The sequence below is a fragment of the Hirundo rustica genome, chromosome 20 (genome assembly GCF_015227805.2).
Source record: "Hirundo rustica isolate bHirRus1 chromosome 20, bHirRus1.pri.v3, whole genome shotgun sequence".
Classification (NCBI taxonomy): domain Eukaryota; kingdom Metazoa; phylum Chordata; class Aves; order Passeriformes; family Hirundinidae; genus Hirundo; species Hirundo rustica.
Genome location: NC_053469.1, coordinates 4,077,350 through 4,099,424, shown reverse-complemented (window position 1 = coordinate 4,099,424; position 22,075 = coordinate 4,077,350). Strand labels below are relative to the sequence as shown.

The following is a 22,075-nucleotide window of genomic DNA, read 5'->3' as shown; positions in this document are numbered from 1 at the left end:
GTTTTCTCCCCCGGCTCTTGTCCGAGGTGCTGGCGGGGAAGGGGGGCGCAGCGGCGGCCCGGCGACTGGCCACCCCCTCCGCCCTCCCCTCGCCCTTCCCCATTGATTTCTGGATCATTAAGTGGTTAAGGCGCTGCGAAGCCTTCACTATCGATCGCTGCCTCCCCACCTCCGGCTGGGAACCCCCGGGCTGCCCCCCAGCCCCGCGCCGCCGCGGCTCCGGGCACGGCCGGGGTGGCCGGGACCCCGGGTGAGCTTGGGGTCCGTCCCCCCTCACCCCACCCCCTTCGCGGCCAAAGTTTGACTCTGCCTCCCTCTCCCCCCCTCTCCTGTCTGTCTGTGAGTGCAGCTGGGCGCGATGCTGAAGACGGAGCAGCCCTGGATCTAACGCGCGGCGCCTCGGAGAGCCTCGCAGCAATTGTTGCCCGGATCCCAGACTGAACTTTGCTCTATTTTTTTTTTTTTTTCCCTTTTTACCGTGTTTTTATTTTTTTTTTCTTTCGTCTTTTCGTTTTGTTTTTTATTTTTCCCCCTCCTGTTATTGTCAAATTATCGTTATCAACCCGCCTCCGCCGCGCCCTCCCCTCCAATGCCCGTGTGAGCGCCGGCACCTCGCGGGGGCCATGGAGGGCTCCACCGGCTTTGGGATCGACTCCATCCTCTCCCACCGAGCCGGCAGCCCGGCCGTGCCCAAGGGGGAGCCGCTGGCGGGGGACGGGCGGTCCCCGCTGGAGCTGAGCCCCCGCTCGGAGGGCAGCAGCGGGTGCCCCTCGCCCCGCTCACCGGGCCGCGAGTGCCTGGAGGCGGCGGCGCCGCGGCCGGGCCTGGATGCGCATCTCCAGCCGGGGCAGGTCTCGGCTCCCTCGCAGTCCCGGACCGTCACCTCCTCCTTCCTCATCAGAGACATCCTGGCCGACTGCAAGCCCCTGGCAGCCTGCGCGCCTTACTCCAGCACCAATGGACCTCACGGCGGGCAGGAGCCGGCGGGCAGGATCCCCACCAAACCCGGAGAGGATTTTAGGGAGAAAATGGAAAAAAACACCAGCAGCTCCTCCTCGGACTCGGAGTACAAAGGTAAGAGCGGCTCAGCCTCCGGACTCACAGCCTGCGGCGGCACCGGGAGTCTCCCGGTGCTCCGGGATCTCGGCGCAGCGGGGGCGGGTCACGGTATCGGCATCCTCAGAAATGACCGAGGGGTCGGCACCGACTTGGGGAAACTTGGGGGGTTCGGGGCTCGGTGGGGCTCGGCCCGGTGGAAGGGGTTGGGGCGATCGGCGCTGCGTTAAACGCGCCCGGGGGATGCTCCGGGGCCGCCTTCCGCCGCCAAGATCCGGCCGTGCCGCTCTGCCCGCGGGGAAAGGAGAAGCGGAGACGGATTTCTGCCTGGGGGAAAAAAACCCCACAAACCCAAACCAAAACAAAAAACTCCCCACCAAACCAAAACAAACAAACCGAAACAAAAATCGTGATGAGATAATCACGGATTCGCCAGCTATTTCCCCTGCTCCGGCGAGAAACGAACGAGCCATTCGGCGGGGTTTGATTCGATTGTTGTTATTTGTATTATTATTTTGGAAATCGTTCGAAACCGAGCAGTGCAGACACGGAGCCCCGCCGGGGAGTGGGGCGGGATGCGGCCGCTGCTCGCCCCGGGCCGGGGGCTTCGGCCTCCCGGGCCCTCGCAGCCCCTTCCCGGCCTCCCCCTGCAGCAGTCGGGGCAGGGAGAGGAGCAGGAACAGCATGGGGGGAATTTGGGCTCAGACCTCGCCCCTCGGAGCGGTTTATCCCGGGTGCTTTCTCCCATCCCACCCTCATCCCCTCTGCAGAAACTTTTCCCCGCGAGAGCTGCTGGCCGGCTGTTCGTGGGGGACGGGAGAGGGTTTCCATCCAGCTGGGCGGAGAAAAGGGAGGCGATGGCACCTTGCGGGGCCGCTGAATTTCGGGGGGATTGACAGGAAAAAAGGGGGGGACAGGCTGAGCCCCGTCCCGGTTACAAACGCGCTTTGGGCCCGCCCGCAGCCGCTGCGCTGAAATCTGGTTCATGGAGGAAAAAATATTCTCCCAATCGAGCCTCCAAAGGCGGCGGCGGGCTGTGGGCATCGCGGGGCCATTTTCACTCCCAACGAGGGCTGGAGCCCGGGGTGGGTGCCGGAGCTGGAAGTGCCCCGGGAGGAAACATCGGCCCCACCGCTCTGCGGGGCCGGCGCCGGGAGCAGCCGCGATCCCACCGTGGCCGTTTGCTCCCGGCCCGAACCCCTTCAGCTGCCCCAAATCGCCGAGACGAGAAAGAAGCGGGGGGAGAGAAGAAAAGCGAATTCTCCACATGCCCCTGAGCCGGCCGAGCCCGCGCCGGGGGTTCGGCTTTGGGTGGGGGTCCTGGAGCCCCTCGGCTCCTCTCCTGTCCCTGCGGCGGGACAGCCACGGCCAGGCTGCAAATGCCTTTTAAATGGGGGGAGAAATCCTTTAAATTGCGAGGGGAGCGCCGCTTAAATCGGGGGTATAAAAACCCCCACTGCTTAAATGAAGGAGGGGAGCGGGGGGAAAGACCAAGTAAAAGGAAAAAAAAAAACCCAGAACAAAAAACCGCAACCAAAACAAACAAACAAACCAACCGTTTAAATGGGGAGGAAACCACAGTTTAAATGGGGGTGAAACCCCCGCATCAGTGGAGAAGCGGGTGAAGATCCCCGCTCCCAGAGCGATCCTTTTTGTGCCGCTTTGGAAATCGCCTTTCCTGGGGCAAACCGCCCCAGATTTACTCTGCAAAGGGGCTGCGAAGCTGGGCCTAACCCCAGCGGCCAAAGTGGGGGGGAAAACCCCACATAATATATATATTTATATTTTTTCTATATTATTAAGTATATATATTTAAGCTAGGAATAGCCAGGAGCCGATCCGCACCGAGCAGGGAAGAAGCCGTGGCCGCCGTTGCTGCAGCAGGAACTTTTTAGGAGCCGAGGATCAGCCCAAGGGCCGGGGGTGGATTTTTCCTCCTCGGGGTGCGGGAGGCCAGAGCCGATTTCCTCCGTGAAAAAGTCCATCCAAACTTTGGGGCCGTTCCCGGGAGGGAGCGGGGCCGGTCCCCCCAGCCCGGTTCCGGCGGGTCGGGGCTGCGGCTTTGCCGGGAACCGGGACCGGAGCTCCCGGCCCGGGGATCGGCCCCGGCTCGTTCTGCCCGCTCGGCCAGAGCCGGGGGTTCTGCTTGAAGGGTTTCACTCCCCGGTGGCTCAATTAACCGGATTATTGTCTTCCTACAGAGAGAAATCAGCTCGCGTTCGGCTCCAGCCTTGTCCCTACTCACCCCCGCCACCAGCAAATTTAACATAAACCCCTGTTAAAAATAAAATAAAATAAAATAAATCAAACCCAAACGCCGCCGATTTGTAAAATCGAGACTATTTGCTCCATAATCTCCTCCAGGAAGGTGGAGAAGGCGAGCGCAAGCGGGAATTTATTTTTTCCCCTTTTATTTTTGTTTCTGCCCTGTACTTTTTCCATCACCTTCCAGCATTTTGGGACATAAATTCCCTCATCCCTCCGCCGGCGCGTATGTACCGACCGGGCTGACGAACCGCCACCAACCCTTCTCATTCGGGCTTTTTTTTTGGGATAAATACCAGCCCGAGCAGGGGTTTGGGAAAGTGCTTTCCCCACTATTTCGTTGTGCGCTCTGGAGAAGGGAGGTTTGTTTCGTGCCCCGGCAGCATCCCCGGGAGGACGGAGGCTTCTCCGCCGAGGGGAGAAGCAGGACCAGCACGGCAACACTCCCCTCCAAAAAATGCGGGCTCGCCATTTTCGGTTTTGGTTGGTTTGTTTTGGTTTTTCAAAAAAAAGAGAAAAAAATGAAGGGGGAGAAAAAAAAAAAGAGAGAGAGAGAGAAAGGGAAAGATAAATAGAAAAAGAAGGAAAGAAAAAAATCTCCAAGCATCGAGAAATCTTCTGAGTTTGGGGGAATAAGCCCAGAGGAAGGTCCTGTCCCGCGAGAAATGAGGGGAGAGGGGGATCAGGGGGTCTGGGCAGGAGGGCGGTGGGGCAGGGCCGGGGATTCTCTCGGCGCAGTCCAGCGTTCCTGCTCCGATCCCAGGCCCTCGGGACGGGGAAAAGCCGGGCCCGGTTCAGGGAGCCCCTGAGTTCCCTCGGGCAGCCGGGATTACAATTTTGGGGGGTGCAAAGCAAATGCGCCGTGAGCCCGCTCGGAGCCGAGCCCCTGCGCTGGGTCACCCCCTCTTCTGAGGGAAACTCCCTTCCTCTCTGACCCGGCCTCTCTTCCTCCCTCTCGGCTCAGTGAAAGAAGAAGGCGACCGAGAGATCTCCAGTTCCCGGGACAGTCCCCCGGTGCGGCTGAAAAAGCCGCGCAAAGCCCGCACCGCCTTCACCGACCATCAGCTGGCCCAGCTGGAGCGCAGCTTCGAGAGGCAAAAATACCTGAGCGTGCAGGACAGGATGGAACTGGCCGCCTCCCTCAACCTCACCGACACGCAAGTGAAAACGTGGTACCAGAACAGAAGGTAAAATCGCACCGTTCCCACCTGCCCACGGCGCCGGGATCCCGCCCCGCTCCCCTCCCCGGCCGCGCACCCCCAAACCGGGCCGGGCTTTTGCACCCCACAACCGCCCCGTCCCTCCTGGCACCGGGACAGGGGCCATGTCCGCCCCGTCCCCGCCTCTCCCGGGGCTTTTTTACCCCAAAGTCACGGGGAGAAAAGCGATGCCGAGGCAGGGCGGGCGTGGGGCAGGGTGAGGGGGGACAATGCGTGCCCCCAGCCCCGGCAGGGACGGGGAGGCAGGACCGGGCTTGCAGCTAAACACAACGGCATAACACATCGGCCCATTAATAATAGATACCAATTACTGCTTTGGGCATCAATAATTAACACCCTTTACAGTAATTACACAATTATTATTATGATGAATAATTTACTGGTGGAAATAGGTTTAGCGCTTCAGCGACAAATCTGTAAAAGGGCTTGGCGACGTGGTGGCTTCGGTGGGTTTGTGCGGACACCGCCAGCCCCGGCCATTGCCAGCGCCACCAGAGGAGACCCCCGGCTGCAGCCCCCGCCCTGTCCCCTCGCTCGCTGCAGGGTTTTACCCTCGCTCCCCATCGTTTCCAGCCCCGCTTCTCCATCTGCAAAGATCCCCCCACGTCGGGGGACGGTGTGATCACCCCCGCTCTCCCCAGATCCCTGCTGCGAGGACACGCCGGAGCCGAAACTGTGCTGCCAGCCCCTTCCTCAGCCCGGCGGCGAGATCCTGGGGCCGGGGCTGATCCAGGAGACCCGGCACACACACATATATATACACATATACATATACACACATACATGCCTATACCGATATATAGCATATAAAATAATATATATGCATACATATATATGTGTATAATTAGACACAAAGGCATATATAAATATGCCGCAAACGAATTCCCCGGGCCCCTGCCCCACGCGTGTCCCCCCGCGGGCCTCCCGAGCGGCCCGGCCCGGGGAGAGGCTCCCGGAGCATCGCGGTGGCCGCAGCATCCGCGCTCAGCTCTCCCGCGTCGTCCTCGGGCCGTGTGACAATCTGGGGCTCAACACCCCCGGGAAGGGACCCAAATGTTTGTCGCGATTTTTATCGCCGGGGTTCGCATCCCGCCGCTGGATCCCAGCCGGGCTGTGGCTCCGGTGCCTCCGGGAAAAGCTCCGCGGGCGCTCACGCCGGGCTGCTGCAGCGGGAACGCCAGGGAGATGAACTCCCTCCTCCCGTTAATGGGGTCTGCGTCCCACCCCATTAAATCCCATCACATCCCGCCCCATCCCAGCGCTGCCGTACAGGGGAGAGCGGCGCTGGGGGCGAGCGGAGAGCGGGCGGAGCCCAGGGAAGGGGGTCTGCGAAGGGTAAAAACAGCCCGGGAGCGGCTTTGCGAGCATCCCTCCCCTCCCTGACCCCTTCTCTCGACTTGTCCCCCCAGGACCAAGTGGAAAAGGCAGACGGCGGTGGGCCTGGAGCTGCTGGCCGAGGCTGGCAACTACTCGGCCCTCCAGAGGATGTTCCCCTCGCCCTACTTCTACCCGCAGAGTTTGGTCTCCAACCTGGACCCCGGCGCCGCCCTCTACCTGTACCGCGGACCCAGCGCGCCGCCCCCCGCCCTACAGAGACCCTTGGTGCCCCGCATCCTCATCCACGGACTGCAGGGCGGCAGCGAGCCCCCGCCGCCCCTGCCCCCGCTGCCCGGCGTCCTGCCCCGGGCTGCGCAGCCCCGGTGAGCCCCGCCCGCACCCACCGGGCCGGGGGGGGCTGCAGGGGACCGCCCCACACCTCTGGGGCCGAGAGCAAGAGACAGACTCCCGCTCATCCCCAAATATATATATATATATATAAATTATAATTGAGACCACCCCCTCCTTTTTTAAAAAATAATATATAAAGAACGCAAGAACCGAGGACAGGCTTGGCAGGACGGAGCGGGCAGAGCTGCCTCTCACCCCGCGGGGCACCCGCCACCTTTAACCCTTTGTGCCCGGGGGCAAGGGGTCGCTGCGTGTCCCCACCTCGGCGTGGGACGGCGCCGGGAGGGGCTGGAAGCTCCGGGGGGCTTCGCCTCTGCGCCCCCTCCCCAGGAGGAGTCAGGGGAGCCGAGCCACACCTTCCACGGGCAGCTCCGGGGAGACCCCTCCCCGCTTTCTCCGGCTCCCCAGCCCGGGGCAGCGCTCCCGCCGCCGGGAAGGACCTTGGGGTGGCCCGGGCCGATGGCCCCAGCGAGACTTTGGGACGTCCGTAACTTAAACTAAAAAGAAAAGAAAAGAAAAAAAGCCTAAAAAAAAAAAATCTTAAAAAAAAAATAGGAAAAAAAAATAGCGGTGGAATGTAAATACGGTGCAAAATGTATATGAATTATTTATTTGTGAACCCTGAGGGCGTATTTGTGTAAGTGATTCTTGTCAGTCTGTATCCCGGGACCGGCCCGGCCGGGCGGGGGGCGCGGGGGGCTCGGGACGCCGCGGCCGCTCCCGCTCCCCCCCTTTTTTAAATGTGGAAATAAAAACTTCTTTACAAACAGACGGGTCTCGCCTCCGCCGGCCCCTTCTTCCCCTCCCGCTTGTTTGCTCTGACGGAACGGCCGCCGCCGAGGGAAGGGGAAGAGCAAAGAGGAGAATTCCCATCTCCTATCGCACGGAGCCCCCCGCTCCCCGGGGCCGGGTGTCCCCCCGGGGCCGGGTGTCCCCTGGGTGCCCGGTGTCCCCTGGGTGCCCGGCTCCAGTGCCGGCATGCGGGACCGGCCGCGAGAGCGAGGGAAGAACCGGGGCAACCCGGCGCGGTGATAACCGCGACTCGGGGTGAATTAATAACTCTAATCTTAAGTGTATAATTGCCTAAAGCGCTTTAAACGATCGCTTTGGAAAATGGATTGTTTCCACCCTTTAAAAGTGTCGCTCATCTGGCCGCGGCCCGGCAGCTGGTGGCCGGGACAGCCGGGCAGCGCTGGCCGGCTCCGGGAGCCGACAGATGGGCTGCGGGTCCCCCCGGCCCCGGCCGCTCCCCCCGGCGGGCCCGGCTGTCTGCGGAGCCCCCCCGGCACCCACCGGCCCCGCAGCTCGCCCTGCCCGGCTCCCCGGGCCGGCTCCCAGCCCGCTGCCCCCCCGAGTTTCTGGCCCGGCTCCCCCGAGCCCCGCGGGGACCCGGCCAAATGCAGAGCCACGCCCGGGGGGCCAGAGCCCCCGGCCTTTGTGGATGGGGCTGGTCCTTTGCATGTGAATGGGGGAGTTTGGTAAATCCCCGGGCCTCGGCTGGGCGAGGAGGAGGAGGAGGAAGGCGGGGGGGGTCGCTCCCGGCTCGGGGTTAATGAAGTGGGAAAGGAGTCTTTCAGAGAGGCCTGCAAACAACCCCCTCCCCGGGCAACAACCCCCGTCCCAAATCCTACATGGATTGACTTAAACCCAGGGGATAAGTGCTTTAAATTAATCTCATTGAATAAGAATGAGGCCAAACAAAACTCTTTAAAATCATATTAAAAATCTATCAAAGGACAACTTGCAGTGGGTGTGCTTTTCATTTTGTGAGCGCGAAGGCAAGGAGCATACAGCAACCTTCCTCCCATTTACACAGCAGGAATGCGAATCAAAGGCATTCTCTAATATTTAATTGTCCTTGTAGCCGCAGCATATTCCCCCTCTTACATTAATGAAGTACAAGGCTTCGTTACACGTTTGTAATTGCAATATTTAGATTTGCCATTTCACATCTGGAAGGAGCTGGGAACTCCCTGTACCAGCGGGTCTGAGCCAGCACTGCTTTGTGCCAGGGCTACGAGACTGCAGAGCCCCGAGCAAACCTCTGCTCTGGGGAGGGGGAATAGCTGTGGTGGGAAGGAAAGAAGGAAAGAGAGCAGAGGGGACGTGAGGGATGGAGCTGTCGCTGCCACGGAGACCTCTCAGCTGAGTCAAGCTTCAAGATAAAACAGTTTAGGGAAGACACCACAAGCTCTGAGCAAAGAGCACCGCACTTGCCACATGAACGGCATCATGTGTGTGGGGGGATCTCAGCAGCCTCAAAATCTGCTGGAGGACCAACCTCACCTCCAGCCTGCGTGCAGGGACTCAGGTGGGAGCTGGAGTCCCACAGCAGAACCCAACCAGCACTGGCCCTGCACCTCCAGCAGCCCCTGAGCAGGCTGGAAATGCTTCCAGAGGATGGTGCCAGGCGGGCACAGCCCTGGCAAGGCCCCTGGGGTAGCACAGGCTGTGCTGGGTTATGAAATTATACGAAGCAAATAAAATGGAACAGTTCAGAAGCACCAGTCCCAGCAGGGAAACCTTTGGAGCATTGCACCAGCTCTGCTCCGTGGATTTCTCGAGGGTACAAAGCCCAACAGAAAAGCTGCTGCTGCTGGTCGGGTTCTGTCAGCTCCAGGCTCTGGATCCAGACAGTGCAGTGGGTTTGCCAGGACAAAACACAGTCCTGGCTCTCAAGTCCCTTCCAGGCTTTTACCCAGCTCGAGGGCCACCTTCCTCCCCTCCTGGCACAGCTTTAGCCAGGACCAGCACCCTTGGAACAGGCACAGCAAGAGCTGCTCTGCTGGACATGCCAGCACACACGGTCACTGCAATCAGCAGAATCGTTTCCAGCCAAGATATTCCACAGCTTCATCCAAGAACCAAACAAAACTATATCAGAATGGAGAGCCCAGAAAACTTCCTTTTCCTGCCCTTTCCCCAGGTTTATGGAGAAAACAAGGCGGTGTGAACAGGGAGGTTCTGTTGCCTTCTACCCTGCTTATTTCTGTTCTCAGCACACAGGGACCAGTGCTGTATCCCCTGTCTGACCCAGCCCCTGGTGTTTAACTGTGACCCTTGCCCCAAGGTGACCTCCTTGCTTTTTCCTAATCCAAAGCTTTGCAGGGTGAACTCAAGATGCTCCAGTTGCAGAGCAGAGGAGGATGTGAGCTCCTACTCAATGGAGCAAGAAGAGAGCTGAGAAAACACAAGAGCATCTCCTGCAGTCTCAGGGTGTGAGAGCAGCAAAGGCAAACCCAGCTAAGCCCTGGTCTGACTCACAAACAGCTTTGTAGGAAAGTGACACAGTGCCACTATTTCCACACCAAACCCAGCAACTTCAGGCTGCAGGGCAGCAACGCTCTCGCCCTCCACCACAATCCAGACGAGGTAACAGAAGTAACATAACCAAAGCCAAAGCTGCAGTTCCACCGACACTGCCAAACCCAGCTCCCCTCCCCTGGCAGCTCCCACCCCGCCAAGAGCCCTCCAGCACCCACCACGCACCTCGGAGCAAGAGGGGACAAACTCAGGAGCAGTTCACGGCAGCATCCACCTGCTCCACGCCACGGGAATCCACTGTCACCTCCAGCTGCTCCTCTGGCGTTTGGGTGCTCAGAGGGTTTGGGAAGCTGCAGGTGGAGATTTGCAGGTGGTGGGAATGATGGAACTCTACAGCAGCTCAGAGCTGCAGGCACCACGCCCTGCCCTGCCCGACTGAAAGGATGGCTTGAGTAAAATCAACCCCAAACCGATCAGGTTCTTCCTGAATTGAGTGGTGCACGAGGGTGAAGCCAGCTTAGAGCCAGCCTGGAGCTGCCCAAGTGTAAGCAGAATTTGATCCCTGCCCACCCAGCCACAATTCAAACACATTTTACTCATCACCCTATTAAGTTTATTAGGAGAAAACCTGGCCTAACTTCAGGTGCATGTGCATTTCTTTTAACACTTCCTCATTTAACAATCTCCTCCTGTTTCCCTAATCACAGCAGCAACCCAGCCCCATCTGCTGAAGATGGTGAAGCTGAAAGAAAAAAGCACTCTAACCTTTTTTAAAAAAAACAAAACACTTTATCCATCATAACCATTTGTACTGTTTCATGTCCAGTTAATACAGGCAGCAATGAGATCTCCTGATGCCTCTCACCTCTGTGCTTTTGGCCTTTTTTCCTACTATTATGAATTTGCCAATAGTCCTTATTAAATCCTACGTGACAGTCAGCCAGGAGAAGGTCATGCATTTTCCCTTCATTCCCAAACTTGCACTCTCTGCATCATTCTGAGTCATTTTCATCCTCAGGGGTTTCTTTTCTGTTTAAGTTGACATTTGCCTTAAACCTGATTGCTCCTCCAAATAGTTCTCATGACAAAATCAGGTGGGTTTTGTTGTTATTTTATTTTAACCCAATAAATGTTTCTAACTTCATTTTCTCTGCAAAATCGTGGTTAATTTGATACTGGAGCCTTTTTATCATCTTTCAGAAGTGTTCAAAAAAGTATTGCAGCGAAATTGGAGTGTTTGATAATTGCCTGAGAGGAAATAAAAATTCTGGTTTCAAAAGTTACCTTCACTTCAGAAATTAAATACTTTGGGGCTGATTGCTGCTCTCCTACAATCCTTTGCATGACTCACTATAGCCCAAAGTAGGTGCCCTCAATTCTGCATTTACAAGGTGTCATTTTCATCTGCTTATACTCCTTTTCCAGCACTTTTCTTCCTTCTGAGTCTGAAATTGCCACTGTTTGAGCACTTTCTGCTCCTGTATTAAACATGCCTGGCTCAGGTCACGGGTGGGCTGCTCATCCTCACCCCTTTCCTCAGGAAGACACGTGCAGGGAGCAGAAAGTTCTGTTTTGGCTGGATTTGTGCTCTTGGTGCTTGTGTTCTAGGAGGGGCTGGAAGCAGCAGGAGGAACATGGAGAGGGACAGGTGGGTGCTCACCTGTAGGAGCTGGGGGAGTTGGGAAATCTGCAGCCTTTGGGGGCACTTGGGGTTTTCGGGTTTCATTTCACACACTGCCAGCCTCAGCACACTGGGGGCCATCCTTCATCCCTCTTCCCAGCTTCCCAATTCTCTGATGGATGGCAAATAGGGAAAAGCAAGAAGTGGAATCCATGAGCTCAAAACAGGCCCAGGCAAGGCAGAGAACCCCAAAAAGCTGGGTCACTGCTGGCAAAGGCTTTAATGTTCAGAGAGGTGACACATCTCACGCTCCCCATGTGTCACATCAGGAATGACAACACACTGCAGGCAAGGAGAAGTCTGGAGACTGCTGGATTCCAGCGTGGCTCCTTCCACAGTGCCAACGTTTGTTCCTGAGCTCAGGAGCTCTGACAGAAGTTCTGTGCCCGTGAGCTCTGCCCCAAAGGGACCGTGTGTCATGGCACTGAAGATTTCTCCAGTCCATCGGTGCAGGTGGCAATTCTGACTGACAGTGACCAGGGACAGACCTTGCCCAGTGCACAGAGCACAGGAGAGGAGGTGGCAGCAATGTGGCTTCATTTCCTGAGACAGGAGCAGAAGCGCTCCCTTTACAGGGACAGGGGACAGGGCAGATTCCCCTCTCCATGGTGCTCCTGGCACACCTCCCCTGCCATGTTTACCTGGCTGGAAACAGCAAGTGAAGGGACTGTGGAGTGCTCCTCAAGCAGAAAAGCACCTCCTGCCTGCCCAAACTCGTCTCACTTTTATGCTGCACACACACCACGTTTCTCTGAAAATCATATTTAACCTTTTTTTTTAAAAAAATTCTTGCTACAAAATCCATCTTAGGAACACGGCGCATCTTCAGGAGGCCACATTTAATTGCAGCAGTACAACAGGACACGCCCAGATTCCATCCCACTTGGAGCTATGGAATGAAGGGGAGGAGGCCAAGATCCCCAGGATCCCTCCCACATTTGCCTGATAAATTGAAACGCTCCTCAGTTGATTTGGCAGGTCACCCTGACCCCCGGCTGAGGCACTCCAGCAGCTTTTACAGCCAGTGACTGGAAGGGCCTGGCTTATGTTGGAATCTGCTGGTTGCCAGCTTTTCTCTGCTTTTTCTTCTTCTTCTTCTTGACCTTGGCTCCAGCGGTGTCCATCCCACTGGAATATTCAGAGCGCAGGAGCTCAGCAAGGCGGCGTTTGCCGTGGGTCTTCTTGAGCAGGTCAGACCTGGGCAGGGGAAGAGCAGAGGAATCAAGGAATTAAGGAATTAAAGAATTAAGAGCCCCTTCTCCTGCTGGGTGGGTTCCTGCAACGCCACTGACAGTTGCACATTAGAGAAGGAGCAGCTCCCTTTCCTTGAGGCTCGATTTGAAATTCTGCCTCATGCGGAATTAGGAATTGTTGTGACAGGTTTTCACAAAGGTGGCAAAATATCACGGCGTTTTTCAAAGCAAGCCTTTGTTCTGTACAAATGCTCTTGCAGGGGTGGCGGGGAGAAGGAGGGAAGCTTGTGTGCCTCAAGGCTGATGAATGAGGTGATACAGCAGTTTGGAAATAATAATAATAATAATAATAATAATAATAATAATAATAATAATAATAACAATAAACAACCTAACAGCCCAATGACATTAAACAATGGAAATATTTTATAAACAGAGCTTAAATCCAGAGCTTGAAAACACAACCCCCTCCTAAACAAACCGGGGAAAAAGATTAGAATGTCGTGAGTCTAAACCCAACAGATCCAACGGGTTTTCTTTCCTTGCAGTGTCCTGCAGCCATCACATGCACCTCACAGCCTGCCTCTCCAGAGACTGGTTTTTGCAAGGCCAGCTGCATTTTGCCAGGCCACCAAACTCCAACATGGATATCCCACTCAGCATTTTCCCACCACGAGTTCTAGCACCGTCCTGCTCTATAACCTTGGGCAAATCTCACCCTCAGTTATTTAGAATACAATCTCTCGGGCGCAGGACCAGCCATTCCCTACCTCATCCCCATGGTCCTGGGCACAAGAGGGTGTCCACAGCTGCTGGTGCTGGCATGTCCCACGCTCCTCCTGGTCACCACACAGTCACAGACTGGTTTGGGTGACCCTAAACATCATCTCATTCCTTTCACTAGACCAGGTCCAACCTGAGCCCCTTCCAGCCTGGCCTTGCACACCTCCAGGGTGCATCTCTCTGAGCAAGTTCTAGTAAGGACCTGTAACACACCTCAGGTGTTTCCAGAAAAGCAGAACAGAAACCTGTCTGTCCCTGTGAACAGCAGAGGGGACTGAACAGCAGCCCCACAGCCACGCCAGCGAGCTTTGGTGACAGCACAGGGACTCCGCAGCGCTAAAGGTGACACCTCACAGCACCCCTCCAAGTCCCTTCAGGTGTCCAAACCCACGCTGGGCATTGAAGAGAAGGGAGAATTTCCGGCTGCAGCGATGGATCAACATTCAACAGGCCAAACACGCAGGGAAGGCAAGGGGAGGGAACCCTTGGCTGCCTGGGGTATTTGCTTGCTCCCTCCCCACAGCCTGTGCAGGTGTATCCTCTGCTCAGCCCCCTCCAGCAGTGGGTAAAGTTCCTCTTTGACACTTTGGTTGTTGTCTCCAAGCATTTCCTACAGTAATTCCTGGGTTTCCAAGCAACAGACCAGTTTACTGAACAACAGGGAACTCTCTGCTGCAGAAGGACAAGGAATCCACCAGTAGCTGCCGGGCTGAGCTGCAGCTCAGCAGGGAGGTCGTCCAACACTTTATTATCAATCAGGTGAAATTGCTGCCCAATTAGTAAATCAATACTCCCCGCTGAGGTGATCAGCTGTACACAGAAAAGCAGGGATGCAGGGAAGAGGGAGCTTCCTCCCTCTAACCCGGGGCCACGAAAATCAATGGAGTTGTGCTCTGGAACCTGTGCTCATCACGGCCAGAAGAAAAGCAGCTGTCAAGGCCTCGTTTTAAGCAGGAGATGGAAGAGCTACAGGGAACAGCACCAGCCTGCAGTGACAGCACACCAGGAAACTGCACCAGGTCAGGAGCCCTGATTTCTGCTGTAAAGCTGAAAATTCCCCTCTCTGCCCAACTGGTGACAGTCTCTGGAGCGCAGCAAGATAACCACAGGGCACCTTCCCTCACCAGCGTTGAGACAAAGCCCAGGAGAACTGAGCCAAGACCTAAACACTCACCCCCTGAACATCCCTGGGCAAGGGATTTAATCTCTTTGGCCTCCATGCTCATTCTCTCACCTCCCTGTGTCTTCCCTGCTGCTGAGGGCTGGTGGGATGTTAATTTAAGGGAGCTGTGTGGTGATACTGTGGCAAAAAGCTTCACAGAAAGGCTGTAAATGTAAAGATGCATTTGCAACACAGACAGAACCCATGTTCCCATCACTGGAAAAACACATGGATTATCAGCATCTCTTGCTGTGATCTCATGTCTAGGTATCATGGTGTACTGAGACAGAGGAAGGAATAAAAGACTCAGGTTTGGAGCTGCCTGTGCACATCTGTAATTAAGCTGCACCCTCACAAAAGCTGGTGCCAAGACCCTCAGCAGAGACACAATAAGGACAAAGAGGGACTGTCCCCAGATGACTTTGTTATCTCCTCAAAGGCTAGAAAAGACCAGGTCAAAGTTTTCAAGAAAAAAAAAAAAAAAAAAAAAAAATCTGTTCTCCTCCAGAAAACTGGAATGATTTTATTCACTGTTTAAACATGAGAAACTTGTGAATCTTGCTAAATACATCACTGAATGATGAAAAGGCAGGAGAGGAACATCTGGAAGAAGAAGTGCTCAGTGAAGGAAAGAGTAAAATCCTTCTTCCCTCTGCTTCAGTTCCCTCCTACCCCACTTGCAGAGCTGTTCCCAGCATGCTGCTCCCCTTCCCCACTTGAAGCCACCATGATTTTAGGGATGGTGGTGCTGCCCCACCCTCCATCTCTGAGGAAATCTGAAGGGCTTGGACTGATCTCCTTCTCCTGAGTCTTGTTTGCTGGCTCAGAAGAGCCTCCGCTCGTCTTTTCACCTCAGTGGTGGGTGACTTGTCTTGGAGGTGTCTCTCAACCTGGGTGGCACCAGTGCCTGCTCCTTTGTCTTGCTGTGTGAGATGCTGCTGCAATGCAGTGCCCAGGTGCAGTGACCTTTAACCAACTCCCAGCATCTGCAGCAACCAAAAGCTCCCACATTGCTCCAGCTGAGGACAGAGGAGGATGAAGTTCTGATGCACAGTCCCAGAACTCATGGTGTGTCTTTGGAGGAGACCCGAGGAGGCCGTTCCATTTATCAGAAAACATTTCAATGTGGATTGCACCATCAATCTGCCTGACAGCATCTCCAACAGCTCCTTGACACCGTGCCAGCAGCAGAGCTGGGTTACCTCTGGGCCAAGGCTGCTGCAACACCTGCTTCTCCTACTTACAGCGTTGGATGAACCATCTGCAGCCAGAGCAACCCTGTTTGGGTTGGTTTTGCTGCTGTTGTTTTTGTAGAGTGGGGGCAAGAAATCCATCAGCAATCCCACACTGCTCTCGACAGGTCAACAGATGGCCCAGGTCCTCTGCTCCCAGCTGATGCAGATGCTTGAGAAGATCGAGGAAAATTATAACCTAGCCAGAATGAGCACCAAGGCTGTTCCAGAACACTCAGGGCAGGGTGGTCTCCACACTGGGATGTGCTGAACAGCAAAGCCCACCTTGCCCTACTGAAGTCAAGTGCATTTCAGCCACACAGAAACCCCAGGGTCACTTTCACTGCCATCCCCTGGTCTCCACCCTACGGAAAAAGGCCAAAAGCAGCACTGGGAGGGTGGGAACCTCCCAGGATTCTTGCTTCTGTCAGGCCCTTTCCCAGCCTAGAGGACAGAATATATTTCAATTAGAGAGAGGTGATAATTTTTAGTGCACAGCCCCCAGCAGAGAGGTTTCCAGCTCTGTGTGCAAGCACTGTTTACTTGATCAGAGATGGAGCAAAGGCTCTGTGCTCCAGTGGAACAGGACAGTAATAAAGGACATTGGTGTATGCAGGAATCAGATGGATTTTACAACTATAAAACTTTAATTTCAGAAGAGGCTTTCTCTTATAACATGATGATGTGGTAGCCAGGACTCACCTGTGTCCCTGAACTGCCTTAATAAAGAGTGATGGCGATGTTTCCTTTCACAACAGCCATGTCTCTTACTCTCATTTTTAGTTCCATCTGCCCATGGATACATGCTCTTACCTGAGCTCCAGTTTGGCTTTCCAAACCAAGTGAAATTCCCAGTGGGCAGAATTCCAAAGTTGCATTTTGACTAATTAAGTGGTATCAGGAAAACTCTAAATGTGCACATAACAACTGGCAAGCAAAATGCTTCCAACAATGAGACAACTGCTGTGCAGGGAGGCCCAGCTGCAGCTCTGAGTCACAAACCCTGCATTAGTCTTTTCAAAATTGTCAATGCCAAGATGTTCAAAAGTGAAACCAAAGATGTGAGGTGGGAGAGGAGGTAAAAGGCTAAAAATGCTGCCCTGGCCATGTGGAGGACACAGGGCTACAAGGTCTGTGTCCCAGGAGTTGTCTGACTCTACCTGACCACGCTGAAGAATGAATTAACACAAAGATCTTGCAGCCAAAGCCTTCAGGCCATGCCCATCTCCACACCAGAGCCATGGCACTGTGCTAATGATGTACAGCAGCTCTCAAACACCTCTTCCTGATCCCATTTTACTTAAACTCTGAAGCACTTTGTTTTCATATCACTGTTTGCATATGCTGTAGCAATTTTTGATACTCATAAGTAAATTCAACCTGAGCATTTCTTGCATCAGAGATTCCTGTAGCAGGGAGTTCCACAGAATCAGCTGAACTGAAGAGTCATCTTTCTTTGTAATGGCTTGAACTCACAGAAAAGCCAAATTAAGTTGCAACTCCTCACTGCAGCGAAAGCTTTTGGGGGCACACAGCGGCCTTCCTGATTTCAAAGGGAAAGCAAACCCTCAGTTGCCAGATTCCCATGCAAGCCCACTGATCCAGAGGCACGGTGGAATGGCAGTGGGTCTTTGGCATTTGCATTGTGAAGGAGTCAAAAGACAAGTCTATCTGGCCTGTCAGCCACTTCCTCGGCGTGCTGCGACTCCACAGTGAAGCAAGGACAGCTAATCCCTCAATGGAAGTGGGATCAGCTTCCCTGCCTCTACCCTGCAGCCAAAGCATGAGCCCAGACCCTGGCTAAGCTGCTGTGCTGTAATTCAATATGTGGTATCTGGTTTGTGTGCTCATCTCTCACCTAAACACAGCATCGCAACTTTCAGAAAACATCGCGAGCGATTATTCTTCTGTCTTCAGATCGGGTTTTGCAAGATCCACTGCAGCTAAAGGGACAGCTGCTTTGCACAAAGACCTCAGAAAAAGCCATGGAAGTTTACACGGGCGTTGAGGAGAGGGCTGCTCCCACATCTCACACCTGGCTGCTCCCTCTCACTGTCTCACCTTCCCCCGAGCAGGCTCTCCAAGGAGGCGCCAAGCACAAAAAGAGACTTCAAAAGAAATGAGAAGTTTTCTTTGTCCTCTTAAGGAAACATTTAATGATCACCTTTACCCCACGTTCAACCTGGAGTGCCTGCTCTTTATTCTCCAGGCAGGTGCTGAGAGATGAGGCTTTAGTGAGCAGCCTGATTAAAAACCAGTATCGGATGTTGGGAGACAATGCGTAATACGACAACCAACACTCACAGCATCATGTGAGAAATATAATTAAAAAGATTGCTCTGTGACTGTGCTGTTGTAATTCCAGGCCTTGCATTTTACAGTTAGAAACTGTTTGTCTTCTAAATGGCAGGCAAAGTTTTGCTTTCTGCTTTGTCAGTGTGAAATCAAAAGCAATTCTCTAAGTTAATAGCATTATCTTGGATTTATGCTAGTGCAGACTGAATTTGAATTGATACTCACTTTCTCTAAACTATCCTATAAATACTAATAGACCCTTTCTCTTTATTTATTTATTTGTTTTAAGCACACATGGAGAAAGCTGATTAGAACCAAGTTTCACAGGCAGGACCATTTGTTGCACAACCCAATTTTGGCTATTTTTTGCAGGGTCTTAACTTTGCAGATGCTCCCGGATTTGAAATCTGGAGCTTGAGCCGTGATGGAGCTGTGCAAAGTCTGCCCACTTTTCCTTGAGCCTCAGTTCTGTGATCCACGTGCAAATGAGCCCTCAAGTCACTCTCAGACCATTTGTTCCAACACCTCCACACCCCCAAGTCCTGAGTGTAAATACCTACTGTATCTTGAGCTTGTCGGTGCTATAATGGGATGAAGACTCGGGGAGGAGGAACCCCCGTCTAAAAGAGGTTTGTAACAAGGGAAAAAGTGGCTCTAACAGAGTAGCAACATCACAGGAACAGAGAGAGGCATTGTTACAGGCCAAGTAATCCTGTGACACGCTACTGTCAGTCATAGCCTGACACCCTGCTGGGCCAGCAAGACATCAAAGCCCACCCCATACCATCTTACATGCTCTTTATCAGCTAATCAGGCTATTCTTCCCGAAATAAAGCTCCCTTAAATCCCCTGCTCACAGGGGCATTCCCGTCCTGTTGCCCATCTGCTGAGGAGGGTCAGCTGGAGCAGGAGGCAGAGCAGTGGCCTGTCCCTGGTGGCTGCTGAAAGCAGGACAATGCAGGCTCCAACTTTTTATTTTAAAATCCCTTCCCCTTGCATTTTTTTTTTTTTTTTTTTTTCTTTTCACAGGATAGGTGCATGTGCAGGAGCAGTGCCCAGCCCTGGAACAATTATGTGGATTAGTGCTCTAATTGCATGGCTAAGGTTTGCTAATGGAGTTTGTAGCAACAATTACATGGAAAGAGTCACAATTGGTGCTGATAAAGAAAGAAGACTTTCCTCCTTTGAATTATCACAGTGATTTCACTGGCAAGGCAGAGGTTTGGATCCTGCCATTGCAGTAGGGAAGAGAGCGTGTCCTTAGCACTGAGATCCCAAAAGAGAGGATTATCTGTCCTGTGGAACCAAGTCAGAGCAGCCAGGATCAGATGCACTGAGCACCTTCAGCTCCCTTGCAAGCACAGCAGAGGGTTCAGGGCTCCTCCAGCAGCACCAGGGAATCTCCAACTCCTTACACAGAACAGGAGTGCCCAGAACAGCCCTGAGCACAGGCTAGAGGGGACAGAGCTGCAACTCTGGGCTTGCTGCAGACGGTTCCCAGGAGAGATCCCACAGGATTTTGCAGAAATGCTTTTGCTAGAACCACTCACACCTCCAGGTTTGCAGAAGGATCACTCCTACCAACAGATCAGCTTTTGATTTACACTCGATTCCTGCAGCAAGCCCAACCACCTTGAGGAGAAAAGCACAGCACAGGGGTTCCTTGGCTCAGGAACATCAGACTGACCTACCTTTTTGGTTTTGGTTTGGTTTTCCTCTTTGAGCCTGCCGTTGGAAGAGCAGTCAGGTTCTGGGGGGCATCTCTCAGCCCAAAGCTCTTGGCCACGTGACCCAGGTGGAGAGATTTGATGTGGAAGATGTGCTTGAGGTCCCTGGGATAGGTGGTATAGGCACAAAGGAAAGACTGCAGTGCTGAGGGGAGGGAAAAACACCAGTGAATTCTGTTTGTTGCTGCATTTATATATACACACACATATATATAAACACACATATACACACACACTTAAAGATTCAGCTGTTCCAGCTGAAAGGTCTGGGCCTTTGGGACACTTTCTGCTCAGCAGCTGGCAGAAAAGGTTGGCACGTTAGCAACCTGTGAAGGTTGCACAGTACTGGTACAATCCCAAAAGGGTGCTGGGGAGGTGTTAGGAACCGAAACAAAGCTCCACTGAAGTGCACTGGGTTTGCAAGGCTGCCCCTTTGGCCACAAAAGCTGAGTTTGTAGCACTTCTTTCAAAAGTCGTTGACACTGAGTGGCAGCAGTTAAGAGGAGAGTGGGGACAGAGATGCAGGGATGAAGAAAGAGAAGCATGGAGATGGCACAGGAAGACTCCTCTGGTATTAGAGTCCCAGTAGTCCATGTATTTTTCACCAGTTACCAGCTAGTCCCTTATAAATATCTGAGAGCCGGATGGATTTCCTGACTCATCAGCACACTGAGAACAGAGCTCACCTTCTCAAAAGGGAAAAATAATAGAACCGTGTGCAAATTTCCCTTCCCATCTTTATATTCCTGTAATGCCCTTCCCCTCAGGGCTCATTGCTCTAAAGACAATCATCCACTAATATGAGCACTACCTCTGCTCCTCCCCGTCCCCAGAACGTTAACTACACCCGGGCTGGCCCCTGCTCTGGGAATAGAGGGACTTCCAGGAAGGAAACTCTGCAGCTCAGAAAATGCCTCCCCTCAATCCCCTGCTTGCTAAACCTCCTGTGTCCCCCCAGCCCTCACTCCAAACCACCTCCTGCACCTTCCTCTCCCTCTCACTCCCGACAGCAGCGAGCTCTAAACTCTCACCTCTCCTGCCCTTGCCTGTTGAGCCACCGGACCAGCAAGTTTGCCCACAGCTTATGTCTAATCTCTTGGCAGCAGCCGGAGATTGGAGTTTATGAACAGTAATAAAAATGTCATTTTAGCAGATCAGCTCCTGGAAGGACCCAGGGAATCCATCAAAGCTCTGTTTACTGAGCAAAGCGAACTCCTTTTCCCAATCGATGAGAAGAAAAGATTGAGTTTTTTTGCACCTTCTTCCCAGTTTCACAGTGCTGCTCTTTTAGAGGCTTCTGAGCACCGAGAGACCTGTGCTTTTCCCAAAAAAGAGAATGCTAAATTCCAAATACTGTCTCAGTGTCTTGTCTGAAGGCCATCCTTCTGAGGGCTTATAAACCAGCTCAAATGCTCTCAAAAACCCTGTTCTGCTGCTTTTTTTTTTTTTTTTTTCCCATAAAGTTATTGGTCAAATTCACCTATGAGAAGGTGTAACTCTTCAAAGGGAACAATAGGAACTTGCTCCCGCTTTGAATTCAGTCCCACTGGAGCTAATACAGCTGTCTGCCTCACAGCATTTGAAATGGCTGATACTAAAGATCCCCTTGTTATGAAGGCTGAGCTCACCTCCTGCAGCCGTGCAGAGAGGAAAAGCCGCTGGTACCAACTCCCCAGGTCAGAGATGGAGAATCTAAGTGTCAAAGGCTCCCCTCTTCCCTAAGTCCTGACAGACATCTGCCGGATCCAGCTTTGAGTCAGAGCACACAAAACCAGGGAGAGCTGCAAGGCACTAACCCAGGGCTGAACTGAGAGCCTGGCTGGACCTGCAGGTCACAATCCCAGCCCAGGAAACCGCCTCAGCTCCCAGCAGCTCAGAGCTGAGATGTTCATTACAGCACCCACGAGATCGAAATGAAGACCTTTGTGGATGAGATTCTTTTAAAAATCTTTACTATCAGCTCTTTAGACCCCTCAGTGTTGCCAGAGCCATGTTTTCTGGCTTTTATGTACAATTAGAGTGGCCAGATACTGAAAGCTTTATTGTTTTTTTTTTTCGAAGTTGAAATTCTTCTATGATTTTGTGATCAAAGGGACAGAGCTTTAGGAAAACAACTCACAAAGACTGGTAACAGTGCTGGTCAGGCCATAATTCATGTACATTCCTTATCTTGATGCCACAGGAACAAACTGCCCGAGCTGTTGAGAGTTTTTGCCACACTGACCCAAGTCTGAGGTAACATGTACTGGCTTGCAGTGGGATTTGGACTGGTGCTCATGTGAGACAGAGGATTCAGACCAGTCCTTTGCCCCTCTGCACCCCCATTTTTTCTCCCTAAGTGTGGAAAATCAAAGGAAAAAAAGAAAAAACCCAGCGTGTTTTATGTATGATGGGGGTTAGATTGGCTGGTTTGCTGCTATTCTTAACAGGGGATGAGGGGGTAATGAGATCTGAAAGGGACACAGGTGA

At 53.4% G+C, this 22,075-nt stretch overlaps 2 protein-coding genes across 3 annotated transcripts in view; one reads left to right on the top strand and one right to left on the bottom strand.

The window, feature by feature from the left end:
• Positions 1-223: 223 nt before the first annotated feature.
• Positions 224-6,245, top strand: BARHL1 (BarH like homeobox 1). The gene is made up of 4 exons (XM_040083435.1): positions 224-250; positions 350-1,074; positions 4,286-4,508; positions 5,951-6,245. Exons 2-4 carry the CDS (start codon positions 624-626, stop codon positions 6,243-6,245), a joined length of 969 nt encoding a protein of 322 aa, XP_039939369.1. The 5' UTR covers positions 224-250; positions 350-623.
• A 9,610-nt stretch (positions 6,246-15,855) lies between these two features.
• DDX31 (DEAD-box helicase 31) overlaps positions 15,856-22,075 on the bottom strand; it is a 39,694-nt gene continuing 33,474 nt past the window's right edge. Inside the window, exons 19-20 of one of the 2 annotated variants that reach the window (XM_058423071.1) lie at positions 19,571-19,751; positions 15,856-15,949 (exon numbers count right to left, since the gene is read on the bottom strand). In XM_058423071.1, coding sequence (XP_058279054.1) covers positions 15,925-15,949; positions 19,571-19,751 — 206 coding nt within the window. In that variant the 3' untranslated portion in view covers positions 15,856-15,924. Of the gene's footprint in view, positions 15,950-19,323; positions 19,457-19,570; positions 19,752-22,075 lie in introns of those variants that run through there. The other variant, XM_040082963.2, reaches the window with a different exon arrangement.